The 20,800-nt window shown below is 45.1% G+C and overlaps 1 protein-coding gene across 4 annotated transcripts in view; it reads left to right on the top strand.

Moving 5' to 3' along the window:
* Positions 1-19,248, top strand: part of GATAD2B (GATA zinc finger domain containing 2B) — a 121,988-nt gene extending 102,740 nt beyond the window's left edge. For 3 of the 4 annotated variants that reach the window (XM_017857499.1, XM_017857498.1, XM_017857500.1), the window contains exons 3-11: positions 3,609-3,738; positions 5,072-5,203; positions 5,521-5,652; positions 6,146-6,316; positions 7,085-7,400; positions 10,738-10,940; positions 12,038-12,148; positions 12,334-12,451; positions 13,873-19,248. In XM_017857499.1, the coding sequence (XP_017712988.1) occupies positions 3,609-3,738; positions 5,072-5,203; positions 5,521-5,652; positions 6,146-6,316; positions 7,085-7,400; positions 10,738-10,940; positions 12,038-12,148; positions 12,334-12,451; positions 13,873-14,006 (1,447 nt within the window). In that variant the 3' untranslated portion in view covers positions 14,007-19,248. The remainder of the gene's footprint in view (positions 1-3,608; positions 3,739-5,071; positions 5,204-5,520; positions 5,653-6,145; positions 6,317-7,084; positions 7,401-10,737; positions 10,941-12,037; positions 12,149-12,333; positions 12,452-13,872) is intronic. The other variant, XM_017857502.1, reaches the window with a different exon arrangement.
* Positions 19,249-20,800: the final 1,552 nt, after the last annotated feature.

Below are 20,800 nucleotides of genomic sequence, written 5' to 3'. Positions count from 1 at the left end.
CTCAGCTTAGTTGTTTTTACTGCTGGGATAAGGATTAAGAGCTTTATAGCTTCTGAGAATATGCCAGACTAAGTCACAAGTGATGTCACAGCAAGTGGGGCTTTTAAATAATATCTCTCTAATAGGTAGGAGTTCATACTTAACTACCCCCATTGTAAATTACATGTATGTTTAGGAAAAGAGCAAAATAATTTCTGTCTTGGAATGTTTAACAAATGAGGCCAGAATCCTAGCTCATTAGTTTTTGAAAATTGAGGAATGAGGCAGGGCATAATGGCTCACGCCTGTAATCCCACCACTTTGGGAGGCCAAGGCAGGAGAATCACTTGGGCCTAGAAGTTTAAGACCAGCCTTAGTAACATAGGGAGACCCCTTCTCTACAAAAAATTTAACAATTAGCTACTCAGGAGACTGAGGTGGGAGGATCTCTTGGGCCTAGGAGATTGAGACTGCAGTGAGCCATGAACGATTGCACCACTGCACTCCAGCCTGGGTGACAGAGTGAGACCCTGTCTCAAAAAATAAAAGCAAAAATAAATACAAGAAAAGAGGCTGGGCGCGGTGGTTCATGCTGTAATCCCAGGTCTTTGGGAGGCTGAGGCGGGCGGATCACGTGGTCAGCAGTTTGAGACCAGTCTGGCCAACATAGTGAAACCCCATCTCTACTATAAATACAAAAAATTAGCCAGATGTGGTGGTGGACACATGTAATTCCAGCAACTCGGGAGGCAGGAGAATCACTTAAACCTCAGAGGAGGTTGCAGTGAGCCGAGATTGCACCATTGCCCTCCAGCCCGGGTGACAGTGCAAGACTCCGACTCAAAAAAGAGACAGACTTTGGCTTTGCCTTATCTGTGCTATCTACCTAATACTGGTGTGTTTATATCTGGGAATAAAATAATCATTTAAAGTTGTTCTCAGATATAACTTCCTGATAAATGGCATATAATTCCCAAATCTCCATCCAGTAATGTTTCTGTTTGTCTTGGCACTGGACGGGCAGTTCCTAAGCAGTAAGTGGCACTCATTTGAGCAAGGAAGAATTCGTTACCTTAGAAATAACCTGTAATATATGTATCCAACTAGGACCAGAATAGAAAGAGCTTCTGAATGAAAAATCTCCCAGATTCCAAAATTACCCATGATTTATTTATTTATTTATTTATTTATTTTTAATTTGTTTGAGACAGAGTCTTGCTCTGTCACCCAGGCTGGAGTATAGTGGTGCAATCTCGGCTCATTGCAACTTCTGCCTCCCAGGTTCATGTGATTGTTGTGCCTCAGCATCCTGAATAGCTGAGATTACAGGCATGTACTACCATGCCCGGCTAATTTTTGTATTTTTAGTAGAGACAGGGTTTCTCCATGTTGGCCAGGCTGGTCTCAAACTTTTGGCCTCAAGTGATCTGCCCACCCAAAATTGCCCATGTTAATCATAGACGGGGAGTATAAAGGAATATAGATATGAGAAGTAAATCACACTTTAAAAATGAATTCAGGCTGGACACAGTGGCTCACGCCTGTAATCCCAACACTTTGGGAGGCAGAGGCAGGCGGATCACGAGGTCAGGAGTTTGAGACCAGCCTGGCCAAAACAGTGAAACCCCATCTCTACTAAAAATACAAAAAAAAAATTAGCCAAGCGCGGTGCCAGGTACCTGTAATCCCAGCTACTGGGGAGGCTGAGGCAGGAGAATCGCTTGAACCCAGGAGATGGAGGTTCCAGTGAGCCGAGATCACACCATTGCACTCCGCCTGGACTACAGAGCCAGACTGCATCTCAAAAAAAAGAATGCAGACACTTTATTCAGGCCTAACCATTACTCCTCATATTCGGGGTTAGAGAATGAAAGGCTCTTTTCTCCCTCTAGTGGCTTCTTTTTCTGTATTTCTACCTTCTCAACTTGCTGTGTCTATAGCCAGCAATCTAGACAAACTTAATAATAGTTCACAAGATAGTCATTCTTATCTTTCTGTCCCCCTATTCTATTTCCTTACCTAAGTTTGGTTGATTTTAGCAACTCAGATTTACCCTGTTGAGAAATTGAATGCTTATTCCAGTGATCAGGGTTGCCCTGTTCAAAAGGTATCCATGTCCTGACTGGGCATGGTGGCTCACACCTGTAATTCCAACACTTTGGGTGGCTGAGGCAGCAGGATCACTTGAATCCGGGAGTTCAAGACTAGCCTGGGCAACATAGCAAGGCCCCCACCACTTTCAAAAAAATTCAGAAATTATCCAGGCACTCAGGAGGCTGAGGCTGGGGGATCTCTTGGAGCCAGGAGTTTGAGAATGCAGCAAGTACCACTACGCTCCAGCCTGGGCAATAGAATGAGAGACCCTGTCTCAAAAAAAAAAAAAAAAAACCCATGTGCCAACAGCAGCTAGGACAAGAAACCCTGAGAAGTGGACAGCTAGTGATCTGTGATCATTAAGGGTTTAAGTTGATTATTTAAGGCCAAATGGGAGGCCAAGGCAGGAGGGTCGCTTAAGACCAGCTTGGGCAACATAGTAAGACCCTATCTCTACAAAAAGTACAAAAATTAGCCGGGCATGGTGGCACATGCCTATAGTCCCAGTTACTCAGGAGGCTGAGGTGGGAGGATCACTTGAGCCCAGTAGGTCAAGGCTGCAGTGAACTGCGATCGGGCCACAGGACTCCAGCCTGGGTGACAGAGTGAAAGCCTATCTCAAGAGGGGGAAAAAAGAAGGACCAAAGAACAATTGCCCTCGACCTAAATACTCCCAACTACACTGACAATCTCAAGGAAGGTAGGATCTGGGACTGTATCTTTGAAGTCAGAGGAGAATTAGAAGATACAGTCATTGATTTGGGAACCTGAGGCAATTAGAGTTTCTGGAATTCTTGTTATTAGGTCTTAAGAAGTATGTGCCATTTTTTATCATCTTACACAAATAAGCATGATGCTTTTAAGGCTAACCCCAGAATAACCTAAATGAGAGTTATCTAGTAAATAGGATTAGGAGTAAGAGGAACCAATGTGGGAGATTTAGATTTCAAAGTAATTTCTATACTCTTTTTGAGGTGAGATGCTGGATAAAACTCTGGTAAGTAGATGCAAGTTCAATATATTTGTTTCTGGAGGTTTAATCCTTTTCTATAAGGCTGTAGACATTATGCTTGACACTATTCCGTCAAATTATTAATACTTCCTTCTTTTGTGTATTCTTCAGTACCTACTCCTGACGGGATAGACTATTCTTTTTTTTTTTTTTTGAGATGGAGTCTTGCTCTGTTGCCCAGGCTGGAGTGCAGTGATGCAATCTCGGCTCACTGCAACCTCCATCTCACGGGTTCGAGAGATTCTCCTGCCTCAGCTTCCTGAGTAGCTGGGACTATAGGTGCGTGCCACCACGCCCAGCTAATTTTTGTATTTTTAGTAGAGACAGGGTTTCAACATGTCGGCCAGGCTGGTCTCGAACTCCTGACTCCAGGTGATCCACCCGCCTCAGCCTCCCAAAGTGATAGGATTACAGGAGTGAACCACTGTGCTCGGCCCCCCTTGGATTTTTTTTAATTCAGCATAGATAAGAAATTTTCTTAACTTTTGTTGGAAATAGCTTATTTTTTCCTTTTCTTGTCTAGTGAGCCAGAGCGAGGAAGGCTAACTCCCTCACCAGACATCATTGTTTTGTCTGACAATGAGGCTTCCAGTCCCCGTTCCAGTTCCAGAATGGAAGAAAGACTCAAAGCAGCCAACCTAGAGATGTTTAAGGTAAAAGAAAGAAAATTTCTTTTTTCATGTTACGCTCCTTCTATTTTATTTAATTCCTCAAGAGTCCTAGTTCTGTTTTTTGACTGTTTACTCTTTGGATATAAATACCCATTGATGAAAACTTTGTAGTGACTCTCGACTTCAAGGACTTTTAAAAGGAACTATTAGAATCAAGTGGAGACGATAGTTTGAAAAGCATATGTGGGCCGGGCGCGGTGGGTCAAGCCTGTAATCCCAGCACTTTGGGAGGCCGAGACGGGTGGATCACGAGGTCAGGAGATCGAGACCATCCTGGCTAACACGGTGAAACCCCGTCTCTACTAAAAAATACAAAAAAAAAAAAACTAGCCGGGCGAGGTGGCAGGCGCCTGTAGTCCCAGCTACTTGGGAGGCTGAGGCAGGAGAATGGCGTAAACCCGGGAGGTGGAGCTTGCAGTGAGCCGAGATCGTGCCACTGCACTCCAGCCTGGGCGACAGAGCGAGACTCCATCTCACAAAAAAAAAAAAAAAAAGAAAAGCATATGTGTAGGCCATTATACTCAATGTTATTTATCTTTGAAAAATGAAAACAAAAGTTCATAGTTAAGTCATATAAAGTAAACCCTTGGCTGGAAGGATACCTTCTGCACTCTAACCTGAGTACCTGAGTATGAAGGGATTCCTAAGTTTTTGTGTATATCTAGAGGAAATGTGGCTTTAAGAGATTTAGGAATATTTATTTTAAAAGAAGACAATGTGGCCAGGCGCAGTGGCTCATGCCTGTAATCCCAGCACTTTGGGAGGCCGAGGTGGATAGATCACGAGGTCAGGAGATCAAGACCATCCTGGCTAATACGGTGCAACCCCGTCTGTGCTGAAAATCCCGTCTCTACTAAAAAAACAAAAAATTAGCCGTGCGTAGTGGTGGGCGCCTGTAGTCCCAGCTACTCGGGAGGCTGAGGCAGGAGAATGGCGTAAACCCGGGAGGCGGAGCTTGCAGTGAGCTGAGATCCGGCCACTGCACTCCAGCCTGGGTGACAGAGCGAGACTCCGTCTCAAAAACAAAAAACAAAACAAAAAAAACAGTGTTTCTCTTTAGTCATTCTTCTTTTTGCCAGGAATCTGACTGATTAACATTTATATGTGGTCTCTCCTTTAATTCTGTAAGCATTTCTTTGAGTACCTACTGAATGCCAGGCACTGTGCCAAACCCCAGTGATACAAAGATAATCCTATTGCCACTTTTGCTTCTTGTGGAAGATGAAGGTTTCAGAGCTAAGAGTAAAGATTGTCTCTTGCACGAAGGAATTCTGGGTACCTGCTGCCATAGCTGACAGTCTTGTTGTTTCCTTAGGGGAAAGGCATTGAGGAACGACAGCAGCTTATCAAGCAGCTGAGGGATGAGCTACGATTGGAAGAAGCCCGACTGGTCCTGTTAAAGAAACTGAGACAGAGTCAGCTACAGAAAGAGAATGTGGTCCAGAAGGTAATGTGCCCTAGAAATAAAGGACTAAGGGAAAGTAGAGAAAAACTGGTTTGAGAGTAGGTTACCCCAGGTGGGTTCAGGTGGGTGGCTCACTTCTTCCTAGGTCCGTAGTTTTTCAGTCTGTCGTAGTAGTGGTTTTTTTTTTTTTTTTTTAATCTTAGGCCTTAAGAAAACCTTGACTCCCTTTTTCTGGTTTTTCCTCCTGGTTGACAAGAACTTCACACTGACAAGGAATTTTTAAAGTCTAGAAATATACCAGATTTCCACCTCTGATTATTGGCCTTTTCCACAGTCTTATTTTCTCTTCCCTCTCCCAGACTCCAGTTGTACAGAATGCAGCATCTATTGTTCAGCCATCTCCTGCCCATGTGGGACAGCAGGGCCTTTCTAAGCTTCCCTCCCGGCCTGGGGCCCAAGGGGTTGAACCTCAAAATTTGAGAACATTACAGGTATGTGACCCATAGTGGGATCTTAGTGTTGGAGGGCCCTGTCTAATCCTGTCTCTGTTTTTGGGCTTTTGTGAAGATTATAGAAGAACCTGGCCATGATAGAGGTGTTATTATTACTGATTGTTCTGTTGGTCCATTATGGCATGATTTAGTCTTCAGTAGAAAGATGAGTAACTTTCATCTTTCCACTGTAGTTTTTCTTATCTAGGGAATGCTTCCAGTTTCTCTAGAGAAGGGATAGTTTTCTATCTAACCCTACAGGATTAGATAGTTTATACCAAAAAAAGCCAAGGACTTCCTAGCCACTAATCAGGGTTTACGGTGATGGTAGATTTATCTCATAGACCATTAAATGAAATTACGAAGTCTGGCTGTGTTCCTATGTTTCTACTCAGGTATGTATTATAGGCAGTGTTTTCCTTTTTGCATTTTGTGCTGTGTTATACACAGCGTGCAACCTGTGATTAGTTCTTTTCCTCTTCTTCCCCTCCAGGGTCACAGTGTCATCCGTTCAGCTACCAATACCACCCTTCCACACATGTTGATGTCTCAACGTGTTATTGCACCAAACCCAGCCCAGCTACAGGGTCAGCGGGGCCCGCCTAAGCCTGGCCTTGTACGCACCACAACACCCAACATGAACCCTGCCATTAATTACCAACCGGTAAGAGAGAGCTGAGCCCTAATGTGGAAACAGAGAAATCCTTTATTTGCTTTGCTTGTCAAAAGGGCCATAGGTTTTAAGTTTTTATACATAGATAAACTCTAGGACAAAAATGGTTATTTGGGTAGGAATTTAATTGAGAGCAGTCCCAAAAGTAGAAGCTTTGAGGAATTATATTAAAATAGTAATAGAGAAGAGAGGTTATACAGCAGAGCAGAAGTAAGCTAAAAATCTGCCTAGAAGAGAGTGATCTAGGGAATAAGAAGCACAAGAATGTGTGACAGAAAGCAAAATCTTTATTTCTCTCTTTTTTTTTTTTTTTTTGAGATGGAGTCTCACTCTGTTGCCTAGGCTGGAGTACAATGGCATGATCTTGGCTCACTGCAACCTCCACCTCCTGGGTTCAAGGAATTTCCAGCTAATTTTTTGTATTTTTTGTAGAGACGGGGTTTTACTATGTTGGCCAGGCTGGTCTCAAACTCCTAACCTCAAGTAATCTGCACGCCTCAGCCTCCCAGAGTGTTAAGATTACAGGTGTGAGCCACCACGCCTGGCCTTTATTTCTTTCTTAGCAATTTTAGCTCATGATCATCATCATTTTCCTTTCCTATGTGTCAGAGTTCTTTTTCAATGAATAAGTTGACCACCTCCTATTTTGGAGAAGCGAAGTAGTCCAAACCAGGATCAGACAGTGTCCTCTGCCAAGAACGTAAGAATTGGTCCTTTCTCCTACATACCATGATTGACCCCATTCTCAATCTGTTTCAGCAGTCAAGTTCTTCTGTTCCATGTCAGCGTACAACATCCTCTGCCATCTATATGAACCTTGCCTCTCATATCCAGCCAGGGACCGTGAACAGAGTGTCCTCGCCACTTCCTAGCCCCAGCGCCATGACTGATGCTGCCAACTCACAGGCTGCAGCCAAATTGGCTCTTCGCAAACAGCTGGAAAAGACACTCCTGGAGATCCCACCTCCTAAACCTCCTGCTCCCTTACTTCACTTCTTGCCTAGTGCAGCCAATAGCGAGTTCATCTACATGGTAGGCTTGGAAGAAGTCGTACAAAGTGTCATTGACAGCCAAGGTAAGGCTATTTCTTGAGCAAGTGGTTGCCAAGCCTAATTGACATAGGCAGAGTATCAGAGGGTACTCTACAATATTAAATAACTTTTCCTTCCTGCTACCAAACCACCTCCCCTCCCTTCTTTACAGGCTGTTTGGGAGCAACATGTTAGAAGTGGAGTGTGTGTACGTGTGTGTTTTTGGTTTTTGTTTGAGATGGAGTCTCGCTCTGTTGCCCAGGCTGGAGTGCAGCGGCACAATCTCAGCTCACTGCAACCTCTGCCTCCCGAGTTCTGGCAATTCTCCTGCCTCAGCCTCCCATGTAGCTAGGACTACAGGCACATGCCACCACACCTGGTTAATTTTTGTATTTTTAGTAGAGACGGGGTTTCATCGTGTTGGCCAGGCTGGTCTGGAACTCCTGACATCAGGTGATCGGCCCACCTTGGCTTCCTAAAGTGCTAGAATTACAGGCATGAGCCACTGCACCCGGCCAGCCGGCTGGGGCCGGCTTGTCTGTCTGTCTATCTATCTATCTATCTGTCTTCAGCTTGTTTTTTTTTCCCTGCGTTAGGTCAGGTATCATTGAGGCTTGATGTTTTTATTTGTATTGTATCTATCTTGTATGTTTTTTGTAGGACAGTAAGTTCTCACTTAACGTCATCAGTAGTTTCTTAGAGGCTGGGCGCGGTGGCTCAAGCCTGTAATCCCAGCACTTTGGGAGGCCGAGACGGGCGGATCACGAGGTCAGGAGATCGAGACCATCCTGGCTAACACAGTGAAACCCCGTCTCTACTAAAAAATACAAAAAACTAGCCGGGCGAGGTGGCAGGCGCCTGTAGTCCCAGCTATTCGGGAAGCTGAGGCAGGAGAATGGCGTAAACCCGGGAGGCGGAGCTTGCAGTGACCTGAGATCCGGCCACTGCACTCCAGCCTGGGCGACAGAGTGAGACTCTGTCTCAAAAAAAAAAAGTTTCCTTTAGAAACTATGACTTTAATTGAAACAGCTATGGTGAAGGGGGTCCTCAAATAACATCATTTTATTATAACATTGGTAAGAAAAAAAGATTGGTTTTGTAGTATGTCGTTTCACTTAAATCACAGTCTCTAAGAACCTGTCAACAACACTGAGGACTGACTGTATTTTGTTTAGTTCTTTTAAATGGTGGCTAGCATGATGCTTGCATAATTTGATAAATAGAACTTTCTCTTGTTTTTTTGAGGCAGGGTCTGACCCTGTCATCCAGGCTTGAGTGCAGTGGTGTGATCTGAGCTCTCTGCAGCCTTGAACTCCCAGGCTCAAGCCATCCTCCCATTTCAGCCTCCTGAGTAACTGGGACCACTGCCATGCACCACCATGCCAGTTTTTTTCTTTGTTGGTTTTTTTTTTTTTGGAGACAGAGTCTTACTCTGTCACCCAGGCTGGAGTGCAGTGGCATGATCTTGGCTGGCTCACTACCTCTGCCTCTCGGTTTCAAGCAATTCTTTTTTTTTTTTTTTTTTTTGAGATGGAATCTTGCTCTGTTTCCCAGGCTAGAGAGTACAGTGGCATGATCTCAGCTCACTGCAACCTCCACCTCCTGGGTTCAAGCGATTCTCCTGCCTCAGCCTCCCGAGTAGCTGGGATTACAGGTGCCTGCCACCACGCCTGGCTAATTTTTGTTTTTAGTAGAGATGGGATTTCACAATGTTGGTCAGGCTGGTGTTGAACTCCTGACCTCAGGTGATCCACCTGCATTGGCTTCCCAAAGTGCTGAGGTTACAGGTGTGAGCCACTGTGCCCTGCCCAAGCAATTCTTTTGCCTCAGCTTCCAAAGTAGCTGGCATTACAGATGTGTTCTACTACACCTAGCTAATTTTTTCTGTTTTTAGTAGAGATAGGATTTTGCTATGTTGGCCAGGCTGGTCTCAAACTCCTGGCCTCAAGTAATCTGCCTGCCTCGGCCTCCCAAAGTGTTGGAATTACAGGTGTGAGCCACCATGCCTGGCCGGGAACTTCTATTTTTAATGTCTGTGGTTTTGCAACATTGTACTGAATTACTGTATTTAGTCTTTGACCTACGAATGCTTACAGTTGAGAAACTAGACACACTTACATAGATAACTAAGAAAGACCATATAAAAAGCTGTAAACCGGCTGGGCGTGGTGGCTCAAGCCTGTAATCCCAGCACTTTGGGAGGCCGAGACAGGCGGATCACGAGGTCAGGAGTTCGAGACCATCCTGGTGAACACGGTGAAACCCCGTCTCTACTAAAAAATATAAAACTAGCCGGGCGAGGTGGCGGCGCCTGTAGTCCCAGCTACTCGGGAGGCTGAGGCAGGAGAATGGCGTAAACCCGGGAGGCGGAGCTTGCAGTGAGCTGAGATCCAGCCAAGGCACTCCAGCCTGGGCGACAGAGCAAGACTCCGTCTCAAAAAAAAAAAAAAAAAAGCTGTAAACCAATACGAAACCATACTGTAGAGTATTAACAACATATAGTCTAGACTAACTGAAGTTATTAAACTTGAATTTCTAAACATGTAGACTTCTGAGAAAGCCTGCCAATAAAGGAAAATGCCCAGAGGAGTCAGTATTAGCTATAAATAGATCACAAAGTGAGTAATTCAGACACTGATAACTATTTAAAACCATAAATGTATATGACAGGGTAAGTACAGTCTGAGGTAAGGCGATACAAAGAAGCAGAAGTATTGGTTGAGTAAGACAGAGTCCTTTGACTTCGAATTGACACAGTATTTTCTTCTCAGTGTGATACAGTAGAAAATCAGGAAACATCCCAGCTTTATCAGAAGCTACCTTTGTTGTTGTTGTTGTTGTTGTTGTTGTTGTTGTTGTTGTTGTTTGAGACTGAGTCTTGTTCTGTTGCCCAGGCTGGAGTGCAGTGGCACAATTTTGGCTCACTGCAACCTCTACCTCCCAGGTTCAAGCGATTCTCCTGCCTCAGCCTCCTGATTACAGGCGCGTGCCACCACGCCCGCCTAATTTTTTTGTATTTTTAGTATAGACGGGGTTTCCCCATGTTGGTCAGGCTGGTCTCGAATCCTGACCTCATTAGCCGTCCACCTCAGCCTCCCAAAGTGTTGGGATTGTAGGTGTGAGCCACCGTGCCCAGCCAGAAGCTACATTTCTTTGACTTCTTTCCTCATTTGAAAATGAGGATGGTACTGTCTGAATTCCCTAAAGTGATATTGTTATAATCAGATGAAATAAAAGTATTTTGTAAATTATAGAATATCTTTTTTGTAGAGTCTCTTTCTTTAATTCAACAGAATAAACTCCTGGAAAAGATCTGTTTGATTAAGAGAAACAGAGGAGATAGGAAATGTAAAGCCACTGACTGTTTTTGTTGGTATCTAGGCAAAAGCTGTGCCTCACTTCTGCGGGTTGAACCCTTTGTATGTGCCCAGTGCCGCACAGATTTCACCCCTCACTGGAAGCAGGAAAAGAATGGTAAGATTCTATGTGAGCAGTGTATGACCTCCAACCAGAAGAAGGCTCTAAAAGCTGAACACACCAACCGGCTGAAAAATGCATTTGTGAAAGCCCTACAGCAGGAACAGGTAAGAATTCTGACTGCTCTCTGGCCACCTGTCCCAGTTTTTTTTTTTCCAAAGGGTCGTGCCTTCTAGTTTGCAGGAGTAGTTCATGTGATCCCTATAGGTCCAGAGGTTCCCTTTTTGTCTCCTTATCATTATGTCCCATTTCCATTTGAGCGAGTATTCTGATTAAGAACATGGTAAAATATAATGGCTGAGGTTAACAGAAAGGGACAGAAAGCTTGGGGCTCTTGGCTTTTCCATAGCACTCTATTACTCATCTTCATTTTCTCCTAAAACAAATAATAGAGTTTGGTGGGAGGAATTTATATTTGTACTATAAATCTCTTTGAAACAGTTATTTACAGTGCATATTTGACGAGAAATGACAAAAGAAAGAGTGAATTATGAAGTAGCCCAGTGAAGAGTAGTGGTTCTAGAGTATGTGAACATCTCATGTAGCAGTTAGAGGATGAGAATATCTTAGAGAGGGAAAAATGTGTTGGGAAACTCAGATCCTTTTCTTCCTATTTCCCACTCCACCCATCAGACTCCCTTGTTTGAGTAGCATCATGGACTCCTTGGAAAATCGGGTAGGCAGGAGTCAAAAATAAAACCCCATTTATGCTCTAGGACTGGTGGTAAACAAATAAATAAAAATTTTTAAAAAGAAAAGGTGTTGAAATAAAACCCCAGTAATTCATCAGCATTAATTGTATCAGTTGGTTCATCACCTCTAGCCAACTTCTGAGAGCCAGTTTCCCTTGAGAAAGAGAGGAGGATCCCTTGATCAATGAAGCAAGTTAGCTGCTTATACCCAGAATCTCAGTGTACCACCCCACCAAACTCTTTTGCCTTTTCCATATTCCACCAACTAGCCAACAACATTAGAGGTTAAGAATACCTCTAGGTTTTCTGGTTAGGAAATTGGGTGGGCCAGGCGCAATGATTCATGCCTGTAATCTCAGCACTTTGGGGAGGCTAAGGTGAAAGGATTACTTGAGCCCAGGAGTTCAAGACCAGCCTGGGCAACAAAGGCAGATTGTGTCTCTATTAAAAAAAAAAAAAAAAAGGAAAATTGGGTTCTGTCCTACTCAACCTGATCTAATGACTCCCAACAGGAAATTGAACAGCGATTACAGCAGCAGGCAGCCCTCTCCCCCACTACAGCTCCAGCTGTGTCCAGTGTCAGTAAACAAGAGACCATCATGAGACATCATACACTTCGGCAGGTAAGGAAGTTTTTGCCTGATCCTTATTTCTTTAGAAGATTTATCAGCCATTTATCACAGTTTGTTCTTTCTATTGTGGGAAATCATACTCTTCTTCTGTACCCCTTATCTTTACCCCTTACCTTTGCCCTCACTTAACATTCTATCATAGCAAAGTTGTATCACCTGTCTCCTCATCATTGCAGGCTCCACAGCCCCAGAGCAGCCTCCAGCGTGGCATACCCACATCTGCCCGCTCCATGCTTTCAAACTTTGCACAGGCACCCCAGTTGTCTGTGCCAGGTGGCCTCCTTGGTATGCCAGGTAAGGATTAATCTGAAAACGTTTCCCATGGGTCAACTGTTAGTATACAGTTCTGTAGCAGCGCCTTTAGGGGAATTGTTCCTTCCTTTACTTTCTATTCTTTCTGTAGGGCATGCACCCTCACTCTTCTGTTACTCAGCAAATGTTTGCTAAATTCATACTACATGCCAGTCACAGTGCACTAGGGTTTTGGTGGTGAAAATGACCCAGATCCTACCATTATAAATTTAACTTTTAATATCCCTTCAGTAGAAATGTGGTTATTGATCTCTTTTGGCCGGGACAGCAGGGTTAACTGTTCAGTTTGAATGATCCAGGGATGCTTCTCCACAATCTGCAGTCTCAAAATCAAAGCTGACTTAATGATTCTATCCCTCACAATTATTCATCTTCCTCTCACCACTGTTTCACTTGTCTCTCCTATACCATCGGAAGCATGTTCATTATTCTTGGTAGGACTGAAATTTCAGGAAGTCCCTTTTACCTAAAGTTTAGGAATATGAGTGGGGATTGAAATAAAGTTGCTGTGTGGGGCGCGGTAGCTCACACCCATAATCCCAGCATTTTGAGAGACCGAGGCAGGCGGATCACTTGAGATCAGGAGTTTGAGACCAGCCTGGCCAACATGGTGAAACCCTGTGTCTACTAAAAATACAAAAATTGGCTAGGCGTGGTGGCTCATGCCTGTAATCCCAGCACTTTGGGAGGCCAAAGCGAGTGGATCACCTGAGGTCAGGAGTTCGAGACCACCCTGGCCAACATGATGAAACCCCATCTCTACTAAAAATACAAAAAATTAGCCCAGTGTGGTGGCGGGTGCCTGTAATTCCAGCTACTCAGGAGGCTGAGGCAGGAGAATTGCTTGAACTTGGGAGGCGGGGGTTGCAGTGAGCTGAGATTGTGCCACTGCACTCCAGCCTGGGCAACAAGAGTGAAATTCTGTCTCAAATAAATAAACAACCAGACAAAATTAATTGGCCAGGCGCAGTGGCTCACAACTGTAATCCCAGCACTTTGGGAGGCTGAGGCCAGTGGATCATTTGAGGTCAGGAGTTCAAGATTAGCCTGGCCAATGTGGTGAAACCCCATCTCTACTAAAAATACAAAAAATAGCTGGGCGGTAGTGGCATGTGCCTATAATTCCAGCTACTCTGGAGGCTGAGGCAGGAGAATTGCTTGAGTCTGGAAAGCAGAGGTGAGCCAAAATCGCACCACTGCACTCCAGCCTGGGTGACAGAACAAGACTGCATCTCAAAAAAGAAAAAGAAAGTTGCTGTTGAAATAAAGCTAACCAAGTGTGGCCAGATACTGGTAAATTCTGCTTCCTTTCCATCTCCAACTCTGCAGCCCAAGGGTAGAGCGGAAGGGAATGTTATTTCCTCTTTTAATACCTGCCCTCCACTTTTGTCTCCTGGGTCCAGGTGTCAACATTGCATACTTGAATACTGGCATCGGAGGACACAAAGGCCCCAGTTTGGCAGACCGACAGCGTGAATACCTTTTAGACATGATCCCTCCCCGGTCTATATCGCAGTCCATCAGTGGACAGAAATAACGCCTGTTCCCCTTGTACTGCCCCATCCTTGAATCCTTTATCCCTTTCCTCTTTCATTCCCCCAACTTCTGTCGCATGCAGTGCCTGTACTGGTGCCTACCATACACGGAAAGCAAAACAGAAAAACAGAAGACAAAAAATAGAAATCAGCAAGAAAACACACGCCCTGCCCTGCCACCTCCCCTTTATTTCACACTGCTGCGATCTGTTTTTCTGCCGCTCTGTCTTCTCTCTTCAGTTTTCTTTAACAGTGAGGTGGATCTTTACCTCTGATAGAGGTCAGAATGAGGTCCTGGGGAGAATCTAAGCCCTCCAATGTGTGTTTCTAAAGTTGTTTTATGCTATAATTATTACCATTTTTAATGATGTTGTGTGTCCTCCCTTTGTTCAGTGGACGGTTAAACCTTCCCCACTCAACCAATCTTTTCTTTTCCTTTTCTTCCTTTTTTTTTTTTTTGTAAACACAAACGATATTCAGTTCAATGATAACGAGCATTGCAGATTGCAGTAGGGGTTCCAGCTGCCGAGTAGGACATGACTAGGAGTGTTAGGGGCAGAAGTTTTGAATGCACTTAACCGGAGGAGGGCGTGGGGTTGGGGGTATCGAATAAGGACGAATAGCACCCCACCTGTGGGTGTTTGGGGGCTGGACAATTTGGGTGGCAGTGTTTAGTATTGAAGTTGGACTCTAAGAATGAGGGGAAAGAGCCTGGAGGGAGGAGCTGTAAAACTCAACCACTCTGGAATTTACCCATAGAAGACAGGGAGAGAGAGGTACGAAGATGGGCTTAATTATGAGCCAGGGAGGATTGAAACTAGGTCCTGCCCTTCTGGATCTTGGGGAAATAAGACCAATCTCCTGACCCCAGTGGGAACACGGAAGTCTATTCCAGGCCAACCAGCCCAAAATTAATTTCATCTTGTATCCTTTGTAAAATTATCCCTCACCCCACCCTGCTTTTAAAAATTCTAATCTATCCCCTCTATATAGCCTCATCTATAATACAGAGGAACGGCTGTTCTAAGACTGTTTGCTGGGTGTCCCAAATATTGGATGGACATGAATGAGTCAAGTGATAACAGGAGGAAATAGAGGAAAGAAGGGATTTCTCTCCCAACAGTTGAGATTCTCATATTTGCCTATTCTTTCACCCTCTGAGTGCCAGGAGATGAGAGGCTTGGGGCACACAATCAGGTTGGAGTCCTGTCCTTACTCTGCTGCACCAGCTGCAGAACCAACTGCTCAAAGCCAAACAGTTGTGGCAAAACCAGCTTCGGACCTCTGCTGTACAAATAGTTGTTTCCCGCCCCCAGAATGATACTAATTTTGTCTTTTTTTTTTTTTTTTTTTTAGCGCTACTAATGTAGAGAATGAATTGAATTGTGCAATGTTGCTGTTCTGGGGATTGGGGAGATTAGCATCCCATTTGCCCACACTGTGGGAAGAGGGAGTGGACCAGGCTGTTTTTGAAGTAAGGGAAGCCCCTTAAAGGTACGGGTTTCTGCTCTTCTCATAGTGTACACCCACCTGCCTCTCTGGCTCCAGAAGCTGCCAGAGTGCACTGGGGGCAATCTTCTCAGCAGAGAAGAATGAGGAGAAGTTTAATATGTTGCCCTTGAAAGTCACCTGAGGAAGTTTCCCCACTTTTATTTTTTAAAATTAACTAATTTTTTTAAAGAAGGCACTTTTAAAATACACACACATGAACTGCACATCTTCCCCATAAAATTTGGAGGTGGGGTGGGAGAAAGAGCTAAAATCAGGCTCAGTTCCCCTACTCTGGCCTCTACTCCCTATACCCCAGTGCCACTGTGGGTGACTATACTGGCCCTACGGGCCTTCCTGGCTTTTTTCTTTCCTCCCTTTCCCCCAAATTCATTGAGCACTTAAAGGAGCAGAGATGCAGCCAGTGTCTGGGCTCCCCCAGTGGTGAAATGATCTGGAAGCTAGATGCTAGTAACAGGTAGTGATTGGGTCTTTTCGAGTATTTTTTCTGGGGAATGTGGTACCCCTGACTGTAAGTGGTGGGAGAGGGAGGGGGGTTAATGGAACTGGGTCTGGGATTATTTTAAAATTATATATATATATATAAAGATATATTCTTACATCTTTTCTTTGCCCTCTGTGCTTTGAAAGCACTGGATAAATTGTTTGGTTTTGCTTTTCTCTCTTCCACAAAATTGGAAGCTTTTTTTAAAAATATTTTCCCTACAAGTCATCTTGCCTTGTGGCATGTCTGTCTAGCCTCTTCCTCCCTCCCTCATGATGAAGTGCCATTTCTGTTACGTCTCCCTCTCCCCAAGCTCAGAGGTGCTCAGAGGTACGAGATGCCCAAGTTTGTCAGTTGAGATTAAAAGTAAGGAACAGAGAATGTGCAATACCGTCTGGCTGTGGGCCGTCCTTGCCCTGCCCTGAGCTGAGTCCTTTCCCTGGGAGCCAGGCCACCTTAGAATGGGGTTTGGAAGTAAGATGTGTAGAGTTGGGGAATCATGGAGAAGGAAAGCCTATAGTCAGTGCCTGCTTAGGTGCTGAGGCCATAGGGAAGATGGTGGAATCTTCCCTGTTTTTATCCCCTCAGGGTCAGTTACATAGAAGCTGCTTCTTGACTAGTATAGCTCGGTGACCCTTTGTTCAACCGCTGAGGTTTGATTTCTTACCCTTTCTTCTCCCCATTTTCATACTCTTCCCAGGGATTAGTGATGGAGGTGAGGTCTCCCTAATCATGGTAAAGTATTAACCTTCCACCTCCTCCCTTCCCTCCTCCTTCGTCATCCTTCTGTCTTCCTCAATTCTCTTTCTCTTTTTCATCACTGATTGCCTTGTGTCCCTCCAAGTCTACTTGTTACTATCCATCTCAAGGCTCTGGGCCGTGTAGACACTAAACCTCATGCCCTAAGGACAGGAGGAAAGACCCTCTGTTTGGAACATTATTAGTAGAGTGAGGATCCCACCAGTTCTGCCTGGCTTCCTCCATCCCCAGAGGCACTAAAAGCAGTAGTTTAAGGTTGGTGTCTTATTCCCTAGAAGCCTGAAATGGGTGGAATAGTGGTAAGGCTTGGGTAAAACTAGGGGACAGAGGTTCTTATTTGTCTATTTTATTTTATAATTTGACCACGGCATCTGGACTCCCTCTATCCCTGGAATAAGTATTTTTCCCACATTTTTGGATATATGTATGGTAGACAATTTTTTTTTTAAGACACAGAGATAAATGTTTTCCTGCTTTGGTTACCTTTCCTTTCCCCTTTAAAAGGAATTAGCTATAGAACTGCTTTGTAAAGATGCTTCTTGATATTTTACTTTTGTTCCTTTTCCCTAATCATTCCCTTTTCTCCCTACTCCTCCAGAAGGCATAACCCTTCTCTCCACACCCCTACCCCTAAACCATGTCCTAGGCTCCCATCCTTTCCATCAAGACCTTCATTAGCTTATGATATTTGCTGCCGAGATGTTATAACAAGGACTCATTCGTGTATATAAGCTATTTCTTGATCCATTTAAAAGGAATTGTACATTGTGTAGAAAAAAAAAAAAAGCCTGAAAAAGAGAAAAAAAAGCCCTAGCCATGGATATTGTGAAACTGTGTTATGTCATTTTGTAATGTGCCCGTTTGTGTATGATCCGTGCAAAAGGGTTTCTGGGGAAGGGGAGGGGGTAGGGAGGCAGGGCTGTGGAGGGTGGGTAGGGGAGTGGGCCGGGCCCAGCACACTGAGACTGGCAGCTGCTCCAACCCCATCCCTCCTTAGAGATGCCACCTCCCCCACCACCCACCCCTAATTTGTGCCTTGCCTCCCCACCCTGGAGTAGTCCCTCCGGGTCACCAGCACTGCCTTGGCAGAGCCCACTCCCTACCCTAACCTGCCCACCCTCCCTATCCCCCAGCATTAGGTTGATACTGTGGGGAAGTGCTGGGGGTTGGGAGGTAGCCGAGGAATGGGGCAGTTCCCGGGGGCATCGAAACCAAGTATTATGAATTGTAATTGTATTTGCACTGTTTTTTTTTCCTCTGATTGCATCAGCATATATACAATATACCTATATAACAAAATTCAGTGTCAAGCTTTCTTATGCAAGGGATTTCCCCCACCCCACCTCCTCAAAAAGGAAATAACCTAGTCTTACGGGCCTTTAAGGGTGGATTGTCAGGGGATGATAGAAAGGATTTTAGTAAGTCATCCTGAGGAAATTTCACCTAGTGAGAGCCACATCCATCTGCACAGTCTTAGGCTGTGTGAACCGAGGTGAGGCTGAGCTCCTGTGAAAGCCATGACCTCCTGGTCCCAGACTGTGTAGAGTAAAAAGAACCACCAACACAAAAGGGGTTGAGGGGGCTGCAATCTGGAGACCTGGGGTCTCCTTCTGACTTGCTATGTGATCGTTGGTAGTTAATTTTCTGGGTCTCAATTTTCTTATCTGTGAAGTGAAGCGGGAGATCATCTGGCCACCAAGTTTAAAATTCTATACTTCTCTCCTCACCTGCCAAAGCCAAAAAACAACTTGAGGTGAGGAAAGTGTTGGGCCAAGAAACCAGGGAGGAACTGAAAGTGACTTGCGTTGAAGTGGTTATGTGTATGACAGTGCCCTCGGAGAACTGCCAGTCCTCTACGGTTACCCTTGATTTGGGAGAGGCAGCAGAGTCTTGTCCAGGGTGTCAGACCAGTGACATCTTTGCCTTTATGCCTCTAGTCATCTGAGGGCAGGGACCAGGCCTCAAGCCCTATCTCACAGCCAACCACAGAGCCCTTAAGGGTGGTGGACAACTGAATGCCCCAGGTTGGTGCTCCAGTTATTTACTCCCTTTGTGAGCTACAGGATATGGAACTTTCCCCGTCTTGGTGATAAAATAGGAGAGCTCAGACACAGCCCATATTTTGTCTCCTTCCCTCAGATTTCATCTGAACCCCCCTAAAGGCAGCTGTTTCACAGTCTGTCTCCTTCAGGGGCCCAATTTCCCCACAGCCTGGGCTGAGTACTCCTACTCTCTTCTTTAGGTTCTGGGCTGATAAAGCCTGGAGAGGGTACAGGGTGATGGGTGAAGCCCTGGTGAAGGTGGAAGGATAGATTGGGGTTGGGGGGTGGGGAGCAGGGAGGTGGGATGGGGAATGGCCTTCCCTGAATAGGGTGGGTGGGAAGGGAACACGACCCTTTTGCACAACTCTCTTTAAGTTTCCTTTATTTCTTTTTTAACTCATTCTGATTTTCTGCATTGTGTTTGGGAAAGAATGAAAAAACTAAGACCAATAGAAACTGGTTTTCAAAAAGGCAAATACACTCCCATCTGTTTCAGATGCTGCTGAGCATTTCAGCAGTGACAGATTCAAATAATAAGCTAATTTTTGGAGAAAGGATTAAAAGAAAAAAAAACTTTGTAATATTTATCACTTGCAAGCTATGTTTAATAAAGAAAGGAATGGTTTCTAAACTTTCCTGTGGCTTGTGCTTTCGTTATGGGGCTGGGGGTGGCAGTTTGGTGGGATAATTTTTGGGGTAATTGGGAGATGAGCTATGGCTGTCTTCCCTAGTGAGTCCAGCCATGGACTGAGTGCCTTTGGTGTGTATCCTTCTCTTTGATTGATGATTATTTAAAGCCCTGACCTACTTCTGTGTTCTTGTTCCCCTCCAACTCTAGCTGGAGCCAGCGTTCTGGAAGCCACCAACCCCACGTTCGTTATCTGATGACTTCAGGTCTCATGGTATCATGGGGAGGGGGCTGGGTCTCCATTCTCTCCTAGGGAAAGGTGTCCCCTAGCAGTCCTTGGCCCTTTCCACCACACTGCTCTGGTCTCTGGTAACAGAATCCTTTAGTCAGGCACAGTGCTGCATGCCTCTAGCTACTCAGGAGGCTAAGGCGGGAGGATCACTTGAGCCAAGAGATCAGCCTGGGCAATGTAGTGAGACCCCATCTCTATAAAAGAAAATAAGGGGCCGGGCACGGTGGCTCCAGCCTGTAATCCCAGCACTTTGGGAGGCCGAGACGGGCGGATCACGAGGTCAGGAGATCGAGACCATCCTGGCTAATACGGTGAAACCCTGTCTCTACTTAAAATACAAAAAACTAGCCGGGTGACGAGGCGGGCGCCTGTAGTCCCAGCTACTCGGGAGGCTGAGGCAGGAGAATGGTGTAAACCCGGGAGGCGGAGCTTGCAGTGAGCTGAGATCCGGCCACTGCACTCCAGCCTGGGTGGCAGAGCAAGACTCCGTCTCAAAAAAAAAAAAAAAAAAGAAAGAAAATAAATATTTTGTAACATGCTTGTTCATCTAGATGGTTGCCTTATACCAGCAGGGGCTCACATTGCTATTTTCTAGCAAACTACGGAATATAGTTATTTAACAATCTGAATACAACATCCCCTGAAAGATCTGAAAGTGCACTTTCTCACCATCTCATCACTCCCCGTCCCCAAGTTTTCCTTTCAGCCGAAAGCATTAACCAGATCCTAATTTATTTTTTCCGTTTTGGTTATTTCTTTCCAACAAAGCAGTTAGACCAGGCCCAACCAGAGAAGAGGATGTCATTTCCTCAAAGACTTGATGTTTGGGGCTATTCTTAGCCCTCTTGCTCCTCAGCCGCGTTTTTTAGTTACAGCTGCTGCTGTGCCGTGTGCAGAGGGCGCTATTGTGGAGGGCCAGAGCCCAGCCTTTCATTGGTACTAGCATTACTCTAGAAGAGCGCAGGAGACAGTTTTGGGGTCCTCTAAGCCATGGACTTTCCTTCCCCCAAGACCCTTCCCTTTTTGGCACAATACTGGACAGCCTTGGAGAGAGAGTGATTGAGGGAGTGGCTGGGGCTTTG

This window comes from Rhinopithecus bieti, unplaced genomic scaffold (genome assembly GCF_001698545.2).
Source record: "Rhinopithecus bieti isolate Rb0 unplaced genomic scaffold, ASM169854v2 scaffold_45389, whole genome shotgun sequence".
Lineage (NCBI taxonomy): Eukaryota > Metazoa > Chordata > Mammalia > Primates > Cercopithecidae > Rhinopithecus > Rhinopithecus bieti.
Note: the sequence above shows the minus strand (reverse complement) of the source record. Positions and strands in the feature narration are given on the sequence as shown.